This window comes from Botryllus schlosseri, chromosome 4, assembly GCF_051294905.1.
Source record: "Botryllus schlosseri isolate E-star chromosome 4, Bs_hap1, whole genome shotgun sequence".
Classification (NCBI taxonomy): domain Eukaryota; kingdom Metazoa; phylum Chordata; class Ascidiacea; order Stolidobranchia; family Styelidae; genus Botryllus; species Botryllus schlosseri.
The window spans coordinates 14125417-14145998 of NC_137239.1; the positions used below are offsets into that span (position 1 = coordinate 14125417).

The 20582-nt window shown below is 39.1% G+C and overlaps 1 protein-coding gene across 3 annotated transcripts in view; it reads right to left on the reverse strand.

Moving 5' to 3' along the window:
* LOC145438179 (C-Maf-inducing protein-like) overlaps positions 1–20582 on the reverse strand; it is a 173054-nt gene that overhangs the window by 2865 nt on the left and 149607 nt on the right. The window contains exons 1-19 of one of the 3 annotated variants that reach the window (XM_080315541.1): positions 19277–19793; positions 18652–19217; positions 17467–17660; positions 15104–15229; positions 14183–14233; positions 13253–13324; positions 12486–12575; positions 12380–12424; positions 11891–11953; positions 11178–11258; positions 9831–10033; positions 7388–7678; positions 4572–4637; positions 3237–3263; positions 3015–3171; positions 2827–2952; positions 1446–1622; positions 361–507; positions 197–299 (exon numbers count right to left, since the gene is read on the reverse strand). In XM_080315541.1, coding sequence (XP_080171667.1) covers positions 197–299; positions 361–507; positions 1446–1622; positions 2827–2952; positions 3015–3171; positions 3237–3263; positions 4572–4637; positions 7388–7678; positions 9831–10033; positions 11178–11258; positions 11891–11953; positions 12380–12424; positions 12486–12575; positions 13253–13324; positions 14183–14233; positions 15104–15229; positions 17467–17660; positions 18652–18775 — 2143 coding nt within the window. In that variant the 5' untranslated portion in view covers positions 18776–19217; positions 19277–19793. Of the gene's footprint in view, positions 1–196; positions 300–360; positions 508–1445; positions 1623–2826; positions 2953–3014; positions 3172–3236; positions 3264–4571; positions 4638–7387; positions 7679–9830; positions 10034–11177; positions 11259–11890; positions 11954–12379; positions 12425–12485; positions 12576–13252; positions 13325–14182; positions 14234–15103; positions 15230–17466; positions 17661–18361; positions 18559–18651; positions 19218–19276; positions 19794–20582 lie in introns of those variants that run through there. The other 2 variants (XM_080315543.1, XM_080315544.1) reach the window with 2 other exon arrangements.

Consider the following 20582-nt stretch of genomic DNA (forward strand, 5'->3'; position numbering starts at 1 on the left):
TATATTCATATTTGAAATGGACCCGAATATTTTTGGCTGACACTTGTATACTATTCAATTGTATATTGAAGTTCTGTACCTCCAAGAAGCTGTACAAAATTAATAATGGATAAAATCAAACAAAACAAATTTTTAAAAATTCGAAAAATGAAATAAAAAAATAGAAAATAAGACAATTTAATTCACAACGACAAACCTTTGAGATAAGCGATGGACTCATCAGTGACCGCGACTTCGCACAAGCTCAAAGACTCCAAGTTGAGATTCTCGCAAAGCCGACGCAGACCCTGGTCGTCAAACTGCGCAAGAAAAACGCAATCAGCCCATATGCGAAAAAGCGTCTGCAAGAAGCTAACTTACCAGAGTGGACCACAAGTTGAGCGTGCGCAGCCTGGGCAGGCTGGCGATCAGCTCGGCCGAGTTTGACGTGACCAGGGTGCACGAGAGGTTGAGCTCGCGGAGATTGCCGCATTTCCCGTTGCTCAGCACTTTGTGGAGGTCTTCGTCCTGCGATCATATTAAAATTCACCGACCGTTTTTTCTAAATTTAATTTGATAGCCAAAGCTTACCGGGCGGTGTTTGTGCTATAAATTTTATTGCCTGCGTCATTGTACAATGCACACCTACTAAACGTTTACGCTGTCCTTTTATGTCGCCGTTATCACAAATAACGTACAAGCCTCCTTCATGAGGATACTACTGATAGTGAAAAGCGTTAACCGCTTCCGCGGTGTAAGCAAATCAATTTTATCATAATTAACCTACCTACAGTGCTATCTAATTTTCTTTACGATAAGCACTTTTAGCGATATCGTAGGGCAGTGGTTCTCACCCGCCGATCTGTGGCAACTTTCCTGCGGGCACGTCAAATATATTAGAATTTCATATCTCAATTCCGAAACGCAAGAAGTTGGACACTTGTCCTTCAGTTGGAGATATAAAACACCACATTTTGTATTGATTTCAAGTTTGGAAGGCATTTTCCTGCATAGCGTTTCGCAAGTGTTGTAGATATCTAAGAACTAGATAGATAAGAGATAGATACTCCCTGTACGAAAATGTTTAAAAGTAGCTTACTACTGGTTCCAGACAAGCTACACACGGAAGCTAAAAAACGAATCCGATGTTCTCAAATACTACTCCTAATCCATGCTCATCTCTGAAATGGCAAAGTATAAATATCTACTTTCAAAAAGGCGGCAACAAATTATGTTACCAATATTACATTATAGTTTGATACGGTTGTTGAATTATGGTTTAATACTGATTTTTGAAGGTTCACCAGTCTGCAAAGTCAAAAAGGTTGAGAACCACTGGTGAAGTCTATTTAGCCCGAGCGGGAATCACAGCATATTAACAAAGCCTGGGTAGTACAACATTTACGCGACTCCGACTCTAGTTTGTGGCGATCGAAACACTTCACTACCCCGGTTCCGACACCCACCTTGGACCTCGGCGGCAAGGAGAAACATGCGGGCCCGACGGTCTGCCTCGATATCATTTCCTTCTCGCAAAGCTCGTTGTAACTGCGGTTCCCAGACTGCGTGCTGCACAGCGTCGACACGATTTGCTGCTCGTTCCGCTCGTCCGCCAGCTTATACTCCAGGATATAACAAAGTACCTGCAATAGTGGTCAGTAATGAAGCACTTCGAAATTTCAGATTGCTCGCACTTGCACTTACTCCAGCAGTTAAGTTGTTAGACTATTTCCGCTTCTACTTGAACAGTTTTCACATGAAACCACTTACTTTTACAATTTGGTTTTGAAAAATAGAAATTGGTTTTGAGATAAGTTTGTGATCACTCCTATGAGTGAAATTGCAAAAACAGCAGGAATTAGCCCGTGTATCCCGGTAACCGAATACATTTTTAAGATTGCACCAACTTGTAACGTGCCACTTTAAGTGTAAGCCGTGAAAATACGTCATGCACTTTTGAAAGCAGCCGCCTCCAACACTTTTTGAAACTAATTACCAGAGGACTTTTGACGCATGTTGGAAATCGATACTTATACTTCTACCCGAGTCTCAATGCTGATTACTTCGATCATCTCTGCACCATAGTAGCTATGGCTTTGATTACTTCTACATTAACGCTGAACAGCTGGTCGTAGATGGAGCTAGCCAGTTTTACATGACACCTAAGAAGACAAACCGACCTGGCTCCTGATTTCCAGAAGTGTGTCATGCTTGGAACTGTAACTGTGAGTAATACATGAAGTTTCTTATTACCATGACTGTCCAGACGCCTGGAATAAGCCTTGATAAATCAATGTGTGACTCGACGGAATCAAATCACAAAGTTCAAGCGTTGGGAATGTCCGGACTGCATGGAACGAATTGATCAACTTTGATGTGAATTAGAGAAATGGCAAATACATTTTGCCGAATATCCGCTTCCAAGCCACGAACGAAGGCACATATTTTAAGGAGAAACGCCTTGCAAACTAATCAGTAGATCCTGCCAAATGTGATTTTGAAATCGCAAAGAACGGTAAACCAGACTTTGTGATCTTATCAATATCAGTGGTTTGCAGTTGATAAGATTGGTAATATGCAATGACGTATTAAGGCAGGCACATCTTAGGACGAGTCACTGTATTTCTAGGTTATCCAATCGTGAAATTTGTGATATTTTCCTTGTATGTGGGAGTAACAAAAACAAATTGTTAGTATATTTCTTCATCATACATTTAGGATTCAGGTTAGTGTCGCGATTCACAACAACTTACGCAAGGCATACATCCACCAGGCTATGATATCAGTTGCATTATCCTCGTTCACAAAGCCACTATGCTGAGACGTTAAAAAGAAAACAAGCCCCACCTCGATCATGACTTGGCTCTCCCGTAACGCCAGCAGTAGCACCGCGTCGAAGCAAGTGCGCACCACCGTTTTCATAAGCCTCTTCACCTTGTGCGTCTCCTTTGCCGACCCGAGCAAAGCCTCAGTCTGCGAAACGAAACCGCACGTTTAGTGCCACGCGACACGTGCGTCACGCTGTCGGGACTCACTATTTTCACGAACATCTCCCCGTCGTCTTTGCAAACGTTTTTGTGCGGGCTGAAGATCTGCAGCCAGCCGTCCCGCGTGTCCCGGACACCGGCCAAGCATTCGATCACTTTCTCGTTCTTGTTCGCGATAGCCCGCTCTAGGATTTGTACGATTATCCTGCGACAATAAAGCGGAAGGTTGGATCAAAGTTGCATATTACATATATGGAAAGGTTTGCTTACTTTAAAAATTCTTCGTTTTGCATAGGTCTGCAATGGAAAAATAAGGGTATTGTTATTTATTTATATAATATATTAACAGCAAAGGGCTCCAGCAGTGTTGAAGAGACTCGTAAAATAATCCGACTCAAACTTGCTGTATGAGAAATGGTCTTTGGACAAAAATGAGCATTTGACACTTGATCATGTGGGTTATAGTTAGTCTTAGGGCCGGGTTAGATTTAGGGTGAATCTTTTGTTTGTTCTTGGCCTTATAAGCATGTGTCACTTCAGCATGCGTCAATTGAGCATAAAAACGGGTTGTTCAATTTTGGGTTTTGGCTGTGTTAGGATGTGGTTGGAGCTAGAATAGGGTTAATCTCAGAGTGTTACGGTTAGTTTTAAGGTTATATAAAGTCCCATGCTAAACTGTAGTTTTTCAGTGTCGTTTAAATGGAGTGGCAACCATGACAAATAGAAAATTACTCAGAGGCAGGTTTTCGATTTCAATTCACAAGCTATTGAATATTTTACATTGAACAGCATCTTCGGCTATAAGTGACATTGTGTGTCTCGCAACATGCCTTGGTTGGCATTATAATATCACTACCCTACAGCCATGCTCAAATTTATTCAATAAGATGGCTATTGTTTGTGCGAAACTATCCGAGACTCTGCAATGTGCAGCATCTGTGTATAACATAAGTCTGAATTTATCATGGGCTGTATGTAACGTTGCAAGCCTTGTGACATGCCTTGACTGGCCCCATAATATCACTATGTTACGAAGAATGCTGCACAAGTGCTACATGTTAAATCTCTGTTGTAAGAAAGTAAAATATAAAAAACCTTCATTATATCTTAAATTATCCATTTTACACAGAAGTAGCAGAATAGCAATGAATCACTTTGGCATTTTACGATAACCACAATCAGAAATAATTACTTCTTAATAGATAAAAATGAACCTATAATCACTCAAATTTGATAGCCGAAAATAGTTTACTTCGTAACAATCCCGCTGCCAGCTCACTGTTTCAACTTAATTACAAGATTTATCACACAATGTGTTTATGACAGTGATCAAGTACGGTTCATGTATTGAACTGTTTCACATAGCTCAAAATAGGATCAATATGTGTTGCTATTCACGACATCTAGTTATTAAAACTACAGCATTACAATCTCAAGGAATATTTCATTGGTAAATTTTAATATCGATAACGGCAATAACGACAAACCTAGGCTCATTCGCGCAACTTATTTAACCAATAACAAACATACGATTTTTCAGATATCAATGTAAACAACACGCAATGATAACAGTCTAGACAGGTCTCAACAAATCTTCAGACTCACTCAGTTTGAAATGGTATCGGTTGAAGAAGTATTGCAAGGCCCGGCAACCAATCTGTCATTTTCGATCTGCAAAACAAATACCAAGTTTGTCAGACTACAGTCAATTGTGTTGATAATAATGGCAGATAGTGCATTGCGCAGATCAATAGTCCAACCATCAACATGTACCACTGCTAAATTCCATGATTTATCGAGGAACAATCCTGTTTTAATCGGGAACATATCCGTGGCATTGTGTCCGCATCCAGCCTTGTAGGAGATTTTGAATACATTCAAACATCCCCAGTATCCTTTAAGCTACACAAAACATCTCAAAACTGACAGGTATTGTGTTACATCACAGGACTAAACCTGTATGTAGCCGAACAATTTTTTGGATATATCTCAATTGTACTGTACCAATATAGTCTGCCAAGTTCATGACATGTTCAGAGCCAATTTCAACTCAAAAAAGCCACAAAATTTCAAAATAGATCAAGTGATTTCATCTGATTCATCGCAGCAACAATGTCACACACTATATTTGGACGCGCTTCGATAACACAAGGGTTATCAGATCGAGGTAATCAGGCGAATGCTATTTATACCTCAGGTAGTTAGTATTATCATCGACACGTGTCGATGAAATCATGGGACATCGCAAAATTGAAACGGATTACTTCGGAATACAGATTTTAATCACGAATAAAGTTTGGCGGTGTTGTTGTCAACAAATTGATTTTGATTGATAGTGTCAAGAATGACAATGCCGTATCACACTATGCGCACGGTTCGCCCTAGGCCGACCTCGCACAGATAAAAGCGCTAAGGTTAATTATCAAGTTCACGCAAGGCCCCTCACGTAAGCATCCTGACACAGAAAATCCAATAACACACCATGGCGAAAATAAATCCCCATATTACAGAATATTTCATTCAATGCATGACAGCCCTTGTCAAAATAATAATATTCTCAAGAGTATGGAAAGCTGCAATTAAGGATTCAAAGGTTTGGGACACGAAACATGTGTGAGATGATAGATTGGAAACGGATTGAAATAAATATTAAAGTATTTAGCTAGACTTGCACATGGGAACGAATAATATCGAAATCTTTAAACTACATCCAGCCGAGCCATTATAGACAATTTTCTTTTACCAGGTAACAATATCACCTGAAAATCAATAGCTTAGCCTAAATTTGGATTAGAAGCCTATCAAACCCACACGCATATTTGACGTATGTTGGGTAGGTCAATGTAATTTGGAAAAATACAGCGCCAAACATAACGACTGTGATTACCAGGGGTGTGCCTAGCCACGAAATAAGGGGGTGGTGCATCATTTTGAAAGGGAGGGTATTAAAAAAACTCATTCGTGTATTACATATTCGTCCCGATTAAATATGCAGGTGACCAGAGGTAGTCTAAGTGATGTCATAAATTTCTACTCAACTGCAAATAGGAGTAGCGATTTTGAATAAAAAAAAGTCCGCTATGAGCCTTTCGTGATCTCAGCGCTGCAGCAGTGACGTCACATCTACTTATCATCAATTTTAGCATTCAATGAATTACCTACCATTCTGAACAAAATTCCACATATCTGTATTATCACAGTGACGCGTCATCAGTTAGTTATAAATCAACGTGATATCCACAACGCGATTTCACAATGTCCTGTCTCAAGATAGTGTAGCAATCTCAAGTCAGTTTACATGGTGACAATCAATAACCGATCAGCCTGTGCCATATCAATCACGTCTGATCGTTACCACAGCAAAAAGCCATTCTGATTCCTGACATTAAGCCACAATGGGAAACGGGTTCACCGCAGTGATCTAGAGAAGAAATTACGGTTCTGTAATGACAGGTTTACATAGTCCGACCGTCCAATCATAAAATTATAATGCTATAAGAATGCAAACGCGCGTATATTATTACCATATCGATAGGCAACAACGGGTTTGTCGGGGTGTGACAATGTAAAAGTTCATCTTGAGTTTGATATTGGTGACTGCACAGCAAAGTTCTATGCTGGAAATAATTCTTATTCTCACATACTCGTAAACTTAAATATGTACTAAAATAAATTTAGCAGGCCGTAAACTTTTAAAAATAAAAATCGACCCGGGATGTCATTTTTACACAAGTATACAACTCAAAACAAATCATCGGAACACTAATTTAATGAAGAATTTGCTGCTGTCTTCATTTATATACTACTCAATTATGGCTGCTGGTTTCCTTTGAAAAGCGACCTCACGGTGTGTTACATTCATATACCGTCAACTGTCGCTTAATAACAGTCGAATTTCATCAAATTTTGTTCAAAAAGTCTTCTCGGGTTAGGGAAGTCACGAGTAGACCATAACCTCGATACCATGTCAGAAAGCGTTCTGAATTACATTATAAACTTCCAAACAAGCATCAAATTTGGTGTTTCAATGCTCTAATTATTGGACATGCCATCAGCCTCTTACATTTTGCAATTGAGAACAATATATATATTATCAACCATAATAGTGTTGAAATATGTTTGTTGAGGCAGACTGGCTGTTGAGAACCACTGAACCACTCAATTCTATTTATATCGAAATGCCGGCAATTTCATGCTGATACAATTTGGGAAACATTTCTTATTCTATACTTTTCATTCAAACGTACTTTCTGTTTTTCCCGAAAATACTACAGGAGAACTGTATCGTGCAAAAAAAATTCGGAATGTATTTCAAATTCCGAGTGTCCGCGAATACAGCAATTCTAATTCTGATCTAATTCAAGAATGATGAAGATATTCTAGTCCAACTACGCGCTGAACCACTAAGACGGAAAGCTTACATTTCATCCAACACCCATCCGAAAACCAGCGCCCTTCCCGCGTCTGGTGCCCAGTCCAGCTCCGCCATCTTTTCTCCGACCTTTGTGTCGCCCGGCGTAAACACCTCGTCGGTGCTATTTTGAATCAGGTTGTTGCTTTTCGCGAGTCTGGCCACGGAAGAGTCCCACAGTTGCTTGTCGACGTTGTCTGACTTTGCCAGCTTGGTCGCTTTTACGCAGTTATTCTCCTTCATGCTCTCGACAGAGTCGGTGTCGGAGCTTTCGGATTTTCCGTATTTTTCAATCTTCTCCCTGACACGGAAGGAATCCACGATAATTTTGATACGATCAAGTCAATCAAGCTAACTCCCACCACAAATACAAATATACATATATAGCCTACACATTTTGAATAGCAGGCCTATATTCATATTGAAACGAACCCGAATATTAGGGGTAATCGCCAGTAGCTAGTAGAGAATTGGAAGGAACATTGCATATCAACAACCGTATCACAGCATATGACTTCACCGGCATGAAATTTCGAATAATCTGGGCGAAGAGAATGCTTAAACTGAATAAAAATACACAAATGCTCACTAAGACTCTTCTGGCATACAGACGATGTTGCTGTGTCCAAGATTCGATAAGGCAATATCAAAACGCAGGCCTGTGTTTATTGAATAGAAACCATCCAAATCAAGATAATACAGACTGTGTCTCACTAAACTAATTTTCAATGTGAATATCATTATTAGTATGAAAGACAGATTCATTTCATATTTTCCCGACACTCTAAATTTTGATTGTAATCCGAACGTGTCTGAATCGGCGTGAAAGCCTTCTAACCATTTGTAGACTTGATATACCAATTTAACAAAATTTAGACGTGGTGCATTACAATTTTTTACAAGTGTATCTAAAATTTGTGCCATCTCTACCTAGTTGGCTAAACCAGCTGTTTAGTAATTTATTATTTTCCACTGCAAAATATTACTAATAACTCTACTCTAATGGCTTTGAGAAGAGTATTTAAAAATATTGATAACTAAGAGCAGCCGAGTGTATAATTATTTCTGTTACATAACGCACGCACATGCTGCAATGCATGCCCTTCAGCATAGATTAATATCTATTATCAACAATTGACATTGTGGATGTAATCTTGCGGTCAGGACATAATCCTCTATAGACACGGGGCTTAACATCTGAACGAGTTGGAGCCGTGATTTCAAATTTCTTTGCTAAACATCTCAAAAGGAAAGTTATATGGCTCATTGCGTAGTCGCTGGATTTTATCTCGACAAACTTTGATGGTTTTGCTGTTAGTATAATCTTGCCTGTGCGTTTACAATATGTACTGCTATGGAGGTATGCACAATGCACATCTTTTTAGTCCCAATAGCCATTATACATTAGTTAGGTAGGCAGCGACACTCATTTCTACAATTATTTTTCAAGTATTTTTCGAAATGTAACAAAAGTTCATTTTAGCCAAGATTTGTAAATTACTTCGGCTGGCTAAGCAAAAGTTAATGCTACTTGTGTGTTCTCCCACAAGTATTTTGTCATTAACAGGGGCTATTATATTAGTAAACAAAGATCGACACTAATAATTATGTGCAAGTATATACAAACCTACCATAATAAATGACCTCAATTAAATTGCAAAGGAGGTTGTCATAAAACCTCTGTGGGAATGACCTAATTACAACTTATCAATCAAAGTATAAATAGTGCATAGCTGACGGTTTCTATTGCCATAAAAATCTGGTCATTCTTGCATTGGATTGCATCGAATTGAATCAAAGTAATTTGAAGACGTGGTATGTCACGCAAAGTCGCAGATTTTTATTGACATTTTGACACGAGAAAAATAATTAAAAATCTTTTTCCGACTTTTTGAGGAAAATTACGCTACATCAACCGACACAAACTTGAACACGATATGAAAAAAGTACAGATTCGGGACATGACTGAAAATCGGTATGCGGCTGTGACATGAATTTCGGTGTCATCAAATAAAATCGGACTTTGAATACACTCGATATCCAGTAAAAAGCCTCTTCAAGCAATTTCAGAGAAAAATTTCAACTCATCAACTTCAGACTTGACATCGAGTTTCTAATGACCGAAAATTTTCATGCTGCTATCGAAAGAAATTTTGTGTCGTCAACGGATATGACCTTAGATTCAGTCTCAATAGAATAGAGTCTTGGTTGGAAAATTTCACTGGATTTGGAATTACGATTTTTAACAAAGCCAGATTCGGATTTAGACTCAAAAATAGATTTTCAATTTAATATTTCCATCACCGATAAACAGATTTATACAACACAAAAAATAATTCCGGATTAAGATTCGGTCCGTAATCTCAGATATGGAACAGAATTTTGCTTTGAAAAGAAAAACGATTCAGAAATATTAGGTGGAAATAGACACATTTTTGAATCGCGGCACTCACTCGAAAGGAGAGAAGCTCGTGTAGACCCCCGACAGGCAGACGGAGAACAGGTTGTTCAATATCCTCTTATGCGGGCAAAAGCTCAGCGGCCCGTGGACCGTGCGCACAAACTCGCGGACCGCGCGCTCCCCGTCGTTTTGAATGCTCAAAGCCAGAACGTATTCCTTGACGAAATTGCGCAGCAGCAGGTTTTTTCCGTAATTCTGAGACAAAATTTATAATTAGCAATCCGAATACAATATCGTTTGTTGCGATGTTGATGTTCTGTACTTCTAGAACAGGGGTGGGCAAACTACGGCCCGCGGGCCGCATGCGGCCCGCAACACCGTTCTGTGCGGCCCGCGAGAGTCTAAAGAAACTTAATAAAAATATTGATGAAATGCGTACTAAAAATCGAATTCTTAGTACATTTCACCATGATAATTCTAAAGCAGTGGTTCTCAAACTGGAGGGCGTAAAGGCATCCGAAGGGGGGGGGAAGCGAAGCTGAACTAAAACATTTTTTCGCGCTTAGCGCGATTTCTGTCCTATTTGCAGTTATTGCTCGTTATTTAGCCTCAATTTCATATTTAAGAATCTCTCATCCACAGTCGTAACATTCCATGCCATTAAAATTTCCGTTCGGTTTGCTAGCTAAAGGGGGCGCGAAGTCTTTCACAATCATATGGGGGGGGGGGGGGTCTTACAAAGTTTGTTCAATTTTTGGCGCGGCAGCCCGATCTCAAGGCCCACACAGTTTGAGAGGGTTAAACAGCTAAGCATCACAGAAATCCTAAATGACATTGACATATTTCGGATCAGGAGTGTGATTTCAGATTGGCCACTCCAGTTTTGATTATTTCAGTGATGCAACGATTCGCGCGCGTCTTAGGTAAATTCGTTCTCTGTATACGTAGAATTAGGATATTTATATTTATCTACACACTATGGAAGCGTGTTTGAAGCTAACATGGTTATGATGCTGTCAGCATTGTGTGTCCTGGAACTGAACCAAAAGTGGAATTAGTAAATCTATGAACGCTCACAGATTTAAATTTCAATCCTGTTCTAAGATCAGGACAGCCGACTTTCATGTTTATAGCTTTGACAAATTGGTTATCGGGGTCGATCAGCCTATGAAATCTCGCCACTGTTTCTGGCGCGTGTCAATATCATCAAAGCAATGTCTGGTTTGCTTTAAGCATATATATTATCTCCTTGTCCTCACTATATAATCAAATACCAACATTGCGTTTTGGTTTATAATTCCAATTTTACATAGTGCGGCCCGCGACTGGATTCAGATGTTGAATGCGGCCCGCGAGCTCAAAAGTTTGCCCACCCCTGTTCTAGAAGCCTATAACTCACGTTGTTGTACTTCAAAATCCTCAAAACCACAGGCAGGAAAATATCTATCACGACGCGCGACCTCGGGCAGGATCGACAATGCTGCAATAAAAAAAAATGTCGCAACTAAATTTTCAATTATTATACTGAGAATTTTCAGCGCTGTAGAGTTTTCACTATTTTTAACATTGCACCGCGAGTGTGATCATGATGTCACAATTTCGACATGACGTCACTTCCTCAATACATAATTATTTGGGTGGCGTTACAGCTTAGCTATGAAATCAATAACTCAATACATCGTAATCACTTGATGACGATATAAAATCACACAGCCTACTTAAAACGTCAAACTATACATTTTTTAATGCACATTAAAAATAGATATACTATCATGATTATGATGCCATAGTTTGGTTGTGATTGTGAGGTCATTTCCTGGTCATATTTGGCATGCATCATATTTTAATACACATTTCTACAAGTATGTAACACAGGATTTCGTGAACTTTCAGAAAGAAAAATTTGACGTACCGTAATTCAAGATAAGAGACGGACACTGTTCAACGCATAGTCGTCAAATCGACCAAAATATTTACGCGCAACCAGAACGCTATTGATCTAATTCGAATCAATATCCGTAGAACAAAAAATGACGCATACAAAAACATTCAGATATAAAAATTTCATCGAGTATCCTTTGTAGCAGGTTTTTTCGTAATTTAGCAGCCTACCTTGATAAAGAAACTACATATCTCCTCCGAGGGCTGGTCTTCCTCCAGTATCGGCGCCACAGTCTTAAAAAAGAAAGCATTAATCCCAGACTTAACACAGGTAACGTAAACAGTATAAATAAACCGCTATCACCAGCAGCAACTCTCCGACAGCCTAATTTTAGCGCACTTGACCGAAAGAGTAACAAACACAAAATAAGCTCCGAAATAGCAACAATCACGCGTGGATAGCCCAAAAATGCAATGTTTTCGGTTTCAAAATTATGTGCTGTGACACGAACCTTTGATTTCGTGAATGAAAAAAGCAATAATGGAGAATAGCAACTGAAAGCGAGATTCTATCTTGAATAATGAGGAAAGTAAATTACAATGGTATAATAATACAACTTATACTTGCAGAGTGTACCAGTAAAAAGTGAATAGCGCATCTACATTACATTGCAGTAAACCATCTATCCATAATTAAAAAACTCAGCTCGTTTTCCTTACCATTATCAACGCCTCGGTAAATTTCGGAGTCATGTCGTCTTTTTTCTGAAGAAACAATCAGATCTGACTCATGCGTAAAGGTGTTTTTGCATAACAAAGAAATTACCTGATTTAGTAAATTCCCGACGATATCCAGCAACGTCGGAATCGTGAAATCCACGTACAGAGGCGAGTCCAACGTAAGTTTGATAAGATCCTGAAACAGGCCCTCGGAACATAATTATTAAAGCAGGACTGATTTCAGAGGAAGCCAGGGTAAATCAAGGCCCCTAAAACACGCGTACAACGCCACACAGCACACTTGAGTGCGTGTTGCATAGCTCAGAAGTCAAGAGTTAAATATATTCAGAAGATGGTCGTTTAAAAGTCAAATTCCCACATTGCTATCACATTAGCGACTTCAAAATTCTTCTACGGACTTAAAAAGCTATTTACGTTTACTAGGAACGAGTTCAAATGGTCAACCGTTGTCTGTAACAAAACACGGTGTCGATTTCAAATGATCAGACAAAGAATTTGGGGATCAAAAACATCGTGTTCGGAACGTAATAATGGACCAATAATGACGTTCTAGATACAAAAACGAAGCCTAAATACATTCCAAACACCAATTTTCTACTATTAACCCAACAACTCCGTGTACTTTACATAAACGACAAAGTACAAGAACACAATCCCAGCAAAACGTGACAGCAGAATATATGAATGACCCAAGAATTACAATCAGGAGAGATTATTGTCCACTTTCACTTGTTAGAAAACTTCGAAATCACAATGATATCAGTAACAATAAGCAGACTAAAATTTACGTCGGCTGTTAGCTGGAAAACGTTGGTTGATTTAGAGTGGAATATCTCCTAAAGATTCTCGTACCTGCAAAAGCGACAGGGTAGCGTCGGGATCGTGCGTTGCGTTCAAATCTTTTTCATATTTCCTCACGTCAATCTGTGAAAATATAGAAAACACGCTGGCCAACTCGAACCAAGACGCCGGCGGGTTTTCGGAATTCATATCATCTCAAATTTGCTCTGCAACTCATTCACCTCTAGAGCTATCCGCAGACATGAACAGATTACTGCGTTTTCAAAATGCGCAACTAGAACAACTCGGTTTTCAACATTCGCATCCAGAGTTACAACTAGAACTACTAACTTATCAATACTCGAAGCTAGAACTAGAACTGACTACATTGATGCTGTCAAAGGCCTACTAGATCTAGATAAGAAGTGGTAGACTTCATTTCAAAATAGTTTTCAAGGAGTTTAAAAATCACATTCCTGCTGCTGCCAACCAATATATCAGATTCAAGATTATACTCTGTCTTCATATACAGGCAGGGGGCATATTAACTTGTTTTCTGAAACATGCAATTCCACAAAAAATAACAATGGTGCAAGCAAGTTTTTGAGCAAACCGTTCAAGTGTTCGGAAAATATTGAATTGCTTCGAAACCGGCAACATCTGTTTGCAGCCAAAATCAGCTGCAGCTCACCAAGGCTATATCAATTCCCATAAACCGATTCGCGACTATATTTAGAATGAGATGATCCGATTGAGATAAATGACGAGATAAGCTACCATCGCTTCGAGCGTATTAAAAATGGATGGGCGTGAATACGTAGAGATGCACTCACATAGCTCTGTGTGATTAACAAGGCCGTGATTTGTCAGATAAAGCATCACGCCTGAAGTATATGCTCTGCATTACCGATCACTACATCAGCATGAAATATTCATAGTTTCGCGGGATATCTCGACGGAAAACTGCAGATTTTCAACAATAATGAATCCCACATTACATACCTTCCACTGTACAGAATGCAAGATCCTATCCCTTTGGTACGTATCTGGTGCCTGTGCATGGAAGAAGAACAGATAACAGTGATTCCTCAAATTAATTCATTGAATCATGATTAGTCCCTGGTGTAAAACTATGGATCACTAGCCTAAGCACCTAAATTTAATATCATTGGACTTAAATCGAAAGCTAGTGTCGCACTGATTTCGTAAATATCAATTGAACTGTTGTCAGGGCAATGCACCAACCCCAAAACAACCTTCAAAGTCTGAAAATCGGCATTTTTCCAACAATGGCCCCGCCGCAACACAATGAGCATAACAATGGTCAATTTCATCAAGCAACGGTTCGGAACAATGCCGATTTTCAGACTTTGAGGGTTGTTTCGTGGTTGTCCCATTTCCCTGACAAGATTTTAATTTGTATTGTCGGAATCACTTCGACACTAGCTTCTGATTAAGACCAGTTTTATCAAATTTCAGCTATCGGGTCACAGGCTATAGCACTACCAATTATACTGCTTTTAGATTGCTCAGCGATAAGAGAGACCGCTTGCCCGAGTGTAACGACGGGTTTTGCGGGAGTTGCGTATCTATCCGTAGGTTAGTAATCTATAATCAAACAATAATTTTGTGTCATGTGCCAAGCAACAGTGCTTCTTATATATAGGATCATGTACAATATGTCTTTAATGATTAGGCATCAGCAATTTTCGAATCTTGAACATTCTTCGACCTCCGTACTCAAATAATGTAGTATTTCGTGACACAGGGAATTTCTCACATCAAGAGTCAGTTTTTAATTAGTATTTTTGCCATCCATTGGCATTGCCTTTGCAAAATGTGATGACTAACATCACATCACGTAGTATGGCGATAATCGGGTGCCGGATGTAAGTTTATATACTATGCAGAAAAAGAGCACACCTGGATCAAGTACGTCAAATCACCAACTCCCAGTTTGATGTAACTGAACGGCAAATGAGGTACGACAGTTGCCGACCAAACGCTGATGTCAACATATTGGATTGGTTCGGAAAAGGCTCCGATTTCCTAGATAACAAGTATTGAAGAATAAGAATGCTAGAATAAACTGAATTAAGCAGAAAAATATTGTGCAGGTACATTTGTACAACAACAGGCCTAATGATAAAGCACTAGAATTTGACAATGACATAATAATAACTCATCAGAGTAGAATCTATAGCCTAAGATGCATCAATGATTATGCACAAGTCACGAAACAGAGACTAATAATAATCGAATGCAATCACACGGGCACAATCTATGCATTATTGATACTGTTATGAAAATTTCACAACAGAAGGCCATGATACACTCCAGCCTAGAATAATCAATGAAACGTCGAAGGTAGGATGATTTTAGCCCAGTTAAATATGATTGACTATACATTTTCAAGACGATCTAATCTATATTATATCAGTACGCTTCAAAAATAGCAGGAAATCGTAAACAGTAAATATTTTCAATGGATAATCTGAATAATTGATTATTGGCAGGCAAATAGCTTGATGTCTCTAGACTATGTTTTCGTCACCCTTAGTGAAATGAAAAACATAACACCATCTTCAGAGCAGATGTTCTTATTGAGAAATTCAATATTTTTTTCAGTTCTTCAGAAAAGAAGGCATAACTACAGACCAGAGGTGCTGGGAATGTGCCCCAGTAGCAATATCTACGAAAAAATGATGCCATTTCATTTGTACCAGTGGAATGGTTGAGATTATCATGACAGATGGATATAATAGCCTGTGCATCCGCAGGCCGCAGCATCTCATTCACAAATAAGCAGAATTGAAAAAAATCACAGTTCCTTGTAGCTACATTAGTCTACATATCACGTTATAGCCAAGGGAAAATAGTTAATCTGTCAAAAAACAATGAAATCATTCACTTTCTACTTCTATGGAAGCTTCAAAAGAACTCCACTTAACTATTCCGAGTACATCAGGATTCAACACAACTAAGAGTTCGTAACTCTAATCATGGTCGGACAAAATAGAGCAAGCGTGTGACTCGACGTTATCTAACAAACATTAAAGAATCTGGAAAAGATTAATGGTCATATCTTGAATCGATCAAATTTTCAGATTTAGGCAGTAGCCACAGCCACGGTTCCGCTCATTTATTAATTCATAATTGTGAGAGCAACAACATAAAAATCCAAATGTTTACAAAGAATTCTGTCAAATCCTAAATCTCCCGAGACACTCGGTTTCACGTCTTGTGGGAATGCAGGCTTCCTTCCATCACCACACAACATCCAATTATGTGCCCTCAAGTAACCTACCAAGCATAGGATATGCAGTTGACACATCTGTAGATTATTCATACCTTGAACTTTCAAGTTCGGGCAGAGATTGCGCACCATACTATTGAAATTTCGAAGTGAAATTATATGGGGATTATATATCCCACAGCTATTTTATCATATGGTCCCAGACTAATACAGGTAATCTATTTATTTAGAGAAGCGTTCTAAATTGCCTAGTGGTGACCTCAAGGAGCAATTTTCAATTCACCATGGCGCTGCAAGAATACACAACACATATTGCAGCACGCAAACCGTTCTGGTTCAGTCTTGTTTGTTCTAGACTACATCTTACAGATCAAACTTCCTGGTATTGGTTACGAATTGATTGAGCTTAACGAATAAAATGAGAGGCTTCCACTGAGGAGCTCTGCCGGCATTGTCAAAAAATACAAATGATGGTAGACAATTTGTGTTGATAGCAAATCCAATTTACATCAACTGGAAGGCTATGTTGCAGGCATAGATTGAATATAACGTAATGAGCAAGGAGATATCATTTCATATTGTGTTGAATAATATTGTCCTTATGTCTTTCCATGTGTATTGCACAAATTGACAAAATATTTGGAGATTTTTATGAAAGTGAGTATATTACGCGTGGTGCAGTGACACAGTGCACTGTTTAGTTATGGTAAAAGCTTATGGTGTGTGAAAATTGCAACATTACGGAGGTAAATGATTGATTGATTTCCACACTTTCCTCGTTGCAGTCCATATATACTTGTTCAATTTATACAACAACTGTATCCCGCTAGCTATATTATTTCACAATTCCCATTGTGGGCACAATCATAAATAAAATATGTGTATCAATACCGGTCGTGATCAATGCGCCATGACAAATTAACGTCAGTAATATTGCTATCGATTCGTGTCGTCGCAAACAAATCGTACAACAATAAAGGACGCACATCAAAAATTCACAATAAATCAATGGCGAGCGATCAAAACATACCAAATGCGAACGGATATCTTTGTCACCGAGAGTGACATTGTGCGTTTCCCAGTTCCACGGGAACCTCGAATTGCTGAAAAGACGTTCCCATGGATTGCGAGAATCGTTATTCAGGCAATGGATACGTATGGTCATTTCTGACATGAATTTATACTTGGTGGATGGCCTCAGTTCCTCTTCCGAACATGATTTTGCTGAAATGACAACATCCACATATCAATTCGTGAACGTAACAAGCTTTTCAATTTGAGCAAACACAAGCAAGATTCGTAAAAATAACAGGTTTCATGAAAAATTGTAAAAATAAAATGAACACAAAATTCAGAGCTTTCATTCCTGTTGACCGTATGCTTTGTAGACATTAATCTGCCCAATATTTTTGCACTAATATGTCCTCCTTGGCCTACAATCACAGTTCAGCAAGGAGGGGGCTCGGGGCTGCAATAAATAAACTGCACATCAGACGAATACAGTCACACAGTGACAGGACTATGACTGATGCCTCGCAGCTAGCCATTACATATAAAACAACATCATTGGCACCATCGCAAATCATGATTTGGCAACAGCTGACCAGTAAATCTAGTCACTGGCTTTTGACTGCACTTTGGTTTAGCGTTAAAATGCATCAGCGCTGCAAACTTATCATTAATAAACCATCAAATGAACCCTGTAGTATGCATCTCAGTTTAGAATTTATTGTAGAACAAAATTAGAGGCACCATGTCAAACCACTAACCCGCATAATCACATAAAATTCAAGAACATCCAAAGAATTTAGTCACAAATTTACAGGAACACGAGCGTGCCTCATTTTATATTAAACTAGGAGTAGTAGCCAACTTAGTACGGTGCATGATTCTAAAAGCAGGTACACAAGGGTACAACATACAACCTTTATTCTCATCTATAGTCCATAATTCAGCGGGTGAACCCATCTTTCACACTTCGTAACGACGAGGAAATGCTCAGAGCCTCACAACACCTGATACTGAAACGCCAGCTCTCATAGAAATGTCGCATTACTCGCATTATAAAGCGGGCTAACCTCATGCATAATCATGAGCAACACAACGTAGACAGTGACATCACAGGATGGATTTTGAATGCTTTCAATTTCCTGATCGTGTAACGATTATTTTTACATCGTTTGATACCCGGGAACGCAAAAATCGTCACACTTACCACTTGCACTTTGTATTCTAGCTCTGGTGCTCTGAAACCTTTTTCTTCCCTTGTTTACAAAAAAGCGTTCTTTCAGGCTCGAGCTCCGTCGGTGGGAGAAACCCTTGCTGTCTTTTTTCGGCATGGCTGAGGAATATGCGTAAGACTACGAGTCTGTAACGGTGAATTACGCCTAGCCTACATACTATGCTCTGTCAACATTTCTGAAATGTAAAGTTACATTGATGCATGTGCAATTGTGCATGTGCTGCTAAACAGCTACGTAGAGGCATTCAATGGCAAAGCTTCCATGCATCCGCCGATTGCGGTGATGGCATCACACAGTTTTAATGCACCGTGAAGTGACTAACTTTTATGCACCGTTGGCTGAGCAGTTGTTGATCAAAATAGGCGTACTTCAAATGCGCAATTTGCAGCATAGTTTAAATTCATTACAAAACATCACAGAATGTTACACTGTGAAACAACTTGGTGAAATGCAACCTTATCCTACGTCTACAATACCCTGACCACCTGCTTTATCTTTTGGATAAATTGCATAGGTGTAGCTAACAGAACGTAACGGACTTGTGGAATGACAAATTTACTACACAAACAGCGTTATCAGGAACGAATATATATCAACTTCAAATAGTCTGTAGGCTACTCAAATCATGGCTGAACTCTGCTTGTAATAATTGGTTTGATTTTCAGACTACATCCCCAATTAAAACGTCAAGCAGGTTTATATACTAGATACCTAACTCTCGTATTTTAAACCAATTCCTTTTCCAATTCTCAAATTTTATCAAGTAGAAACAAGTTTAGCAATGGATTTAAATCTCTTGTACCGCTCAAATCAAAAACACACCACAGATGAACAAATTCCATAGATCAGAATCATGGACATTGTCAAATTGTACTTGCTAAGGCATTATTGGTCATTCTGCTCTGCACTCTTCATAGCGTGATGCATGTCAAAATGTTGCCAGGGGAAATTATTAATAACATTATCAGATAAATGTCCCACCTACAGCTCAACTTATTAACTTACCTTTGACTTTTCCCTACTAGATTTCAAAGCGACTGTATCTGAAGTACTAAAAAGTCTTTAAAGAGTTATTCAGTGAATGTGCTGGATTCCATATCGCACATGTACCATTATAATAATTGAAGTTGAATCAAGTTAATTAAAGAAAGTGTCACGTCTTTGCTTGGTACAGTGACAATAAGCTCCACAATCCACATTGACTTCTATAACAATGCATTGGTTCAATTTCAATTAGATCGGCGCCTACAAACCATAAAGAGGGAAGCTTGCAAACAGACATTGGAGAAATGATGCTACATCCGTTACGCACATCAGGCAAACCGCGGTATTATTTGTCAGCAAGTGTATTTGTCCTCTGCTATGTAACATAACCACGCAATTTCTCTAGCTAACAGCCTGATATCGCATTCATTTGACGTCATTGCAGTAGTTCCGAACACGATCTCGTCTCGCCAAAATTTCTAAACCGCTATCACTTCCAGCACACTCTAGCTCATATATCACATAATATCGGATTTCATTCGATTTTTATATCATACGCGCTATTGCCAGCCGCGAAAATGGCTGGAAATAGCCCCGTGTATCTGTTCGGCGGACTTCACGCTGCGGTGAACTAATTCTTACGAATTCTCGGCGTGCAGTAGGTTGGCATCTGTATTCTATGTTAACTTAAATTGCAAGGATGATGCGACGAATAAACGGCGCGGGAAACAAAGACAACACAGGAATTAGAGTTTCGGAAGACAGCCAGCAACGAAGTACTTTCGTCGAGTGTGACGTCATAACATGAGCAATCCTTACAAGTAATCGTGTTGATAGCGCGACGAAGAAAAACGCCGGAAACTAACTCGCACTAAAGCGTGGAACACGAGCAAACGCGCTGGTCATAACTCATAACCGC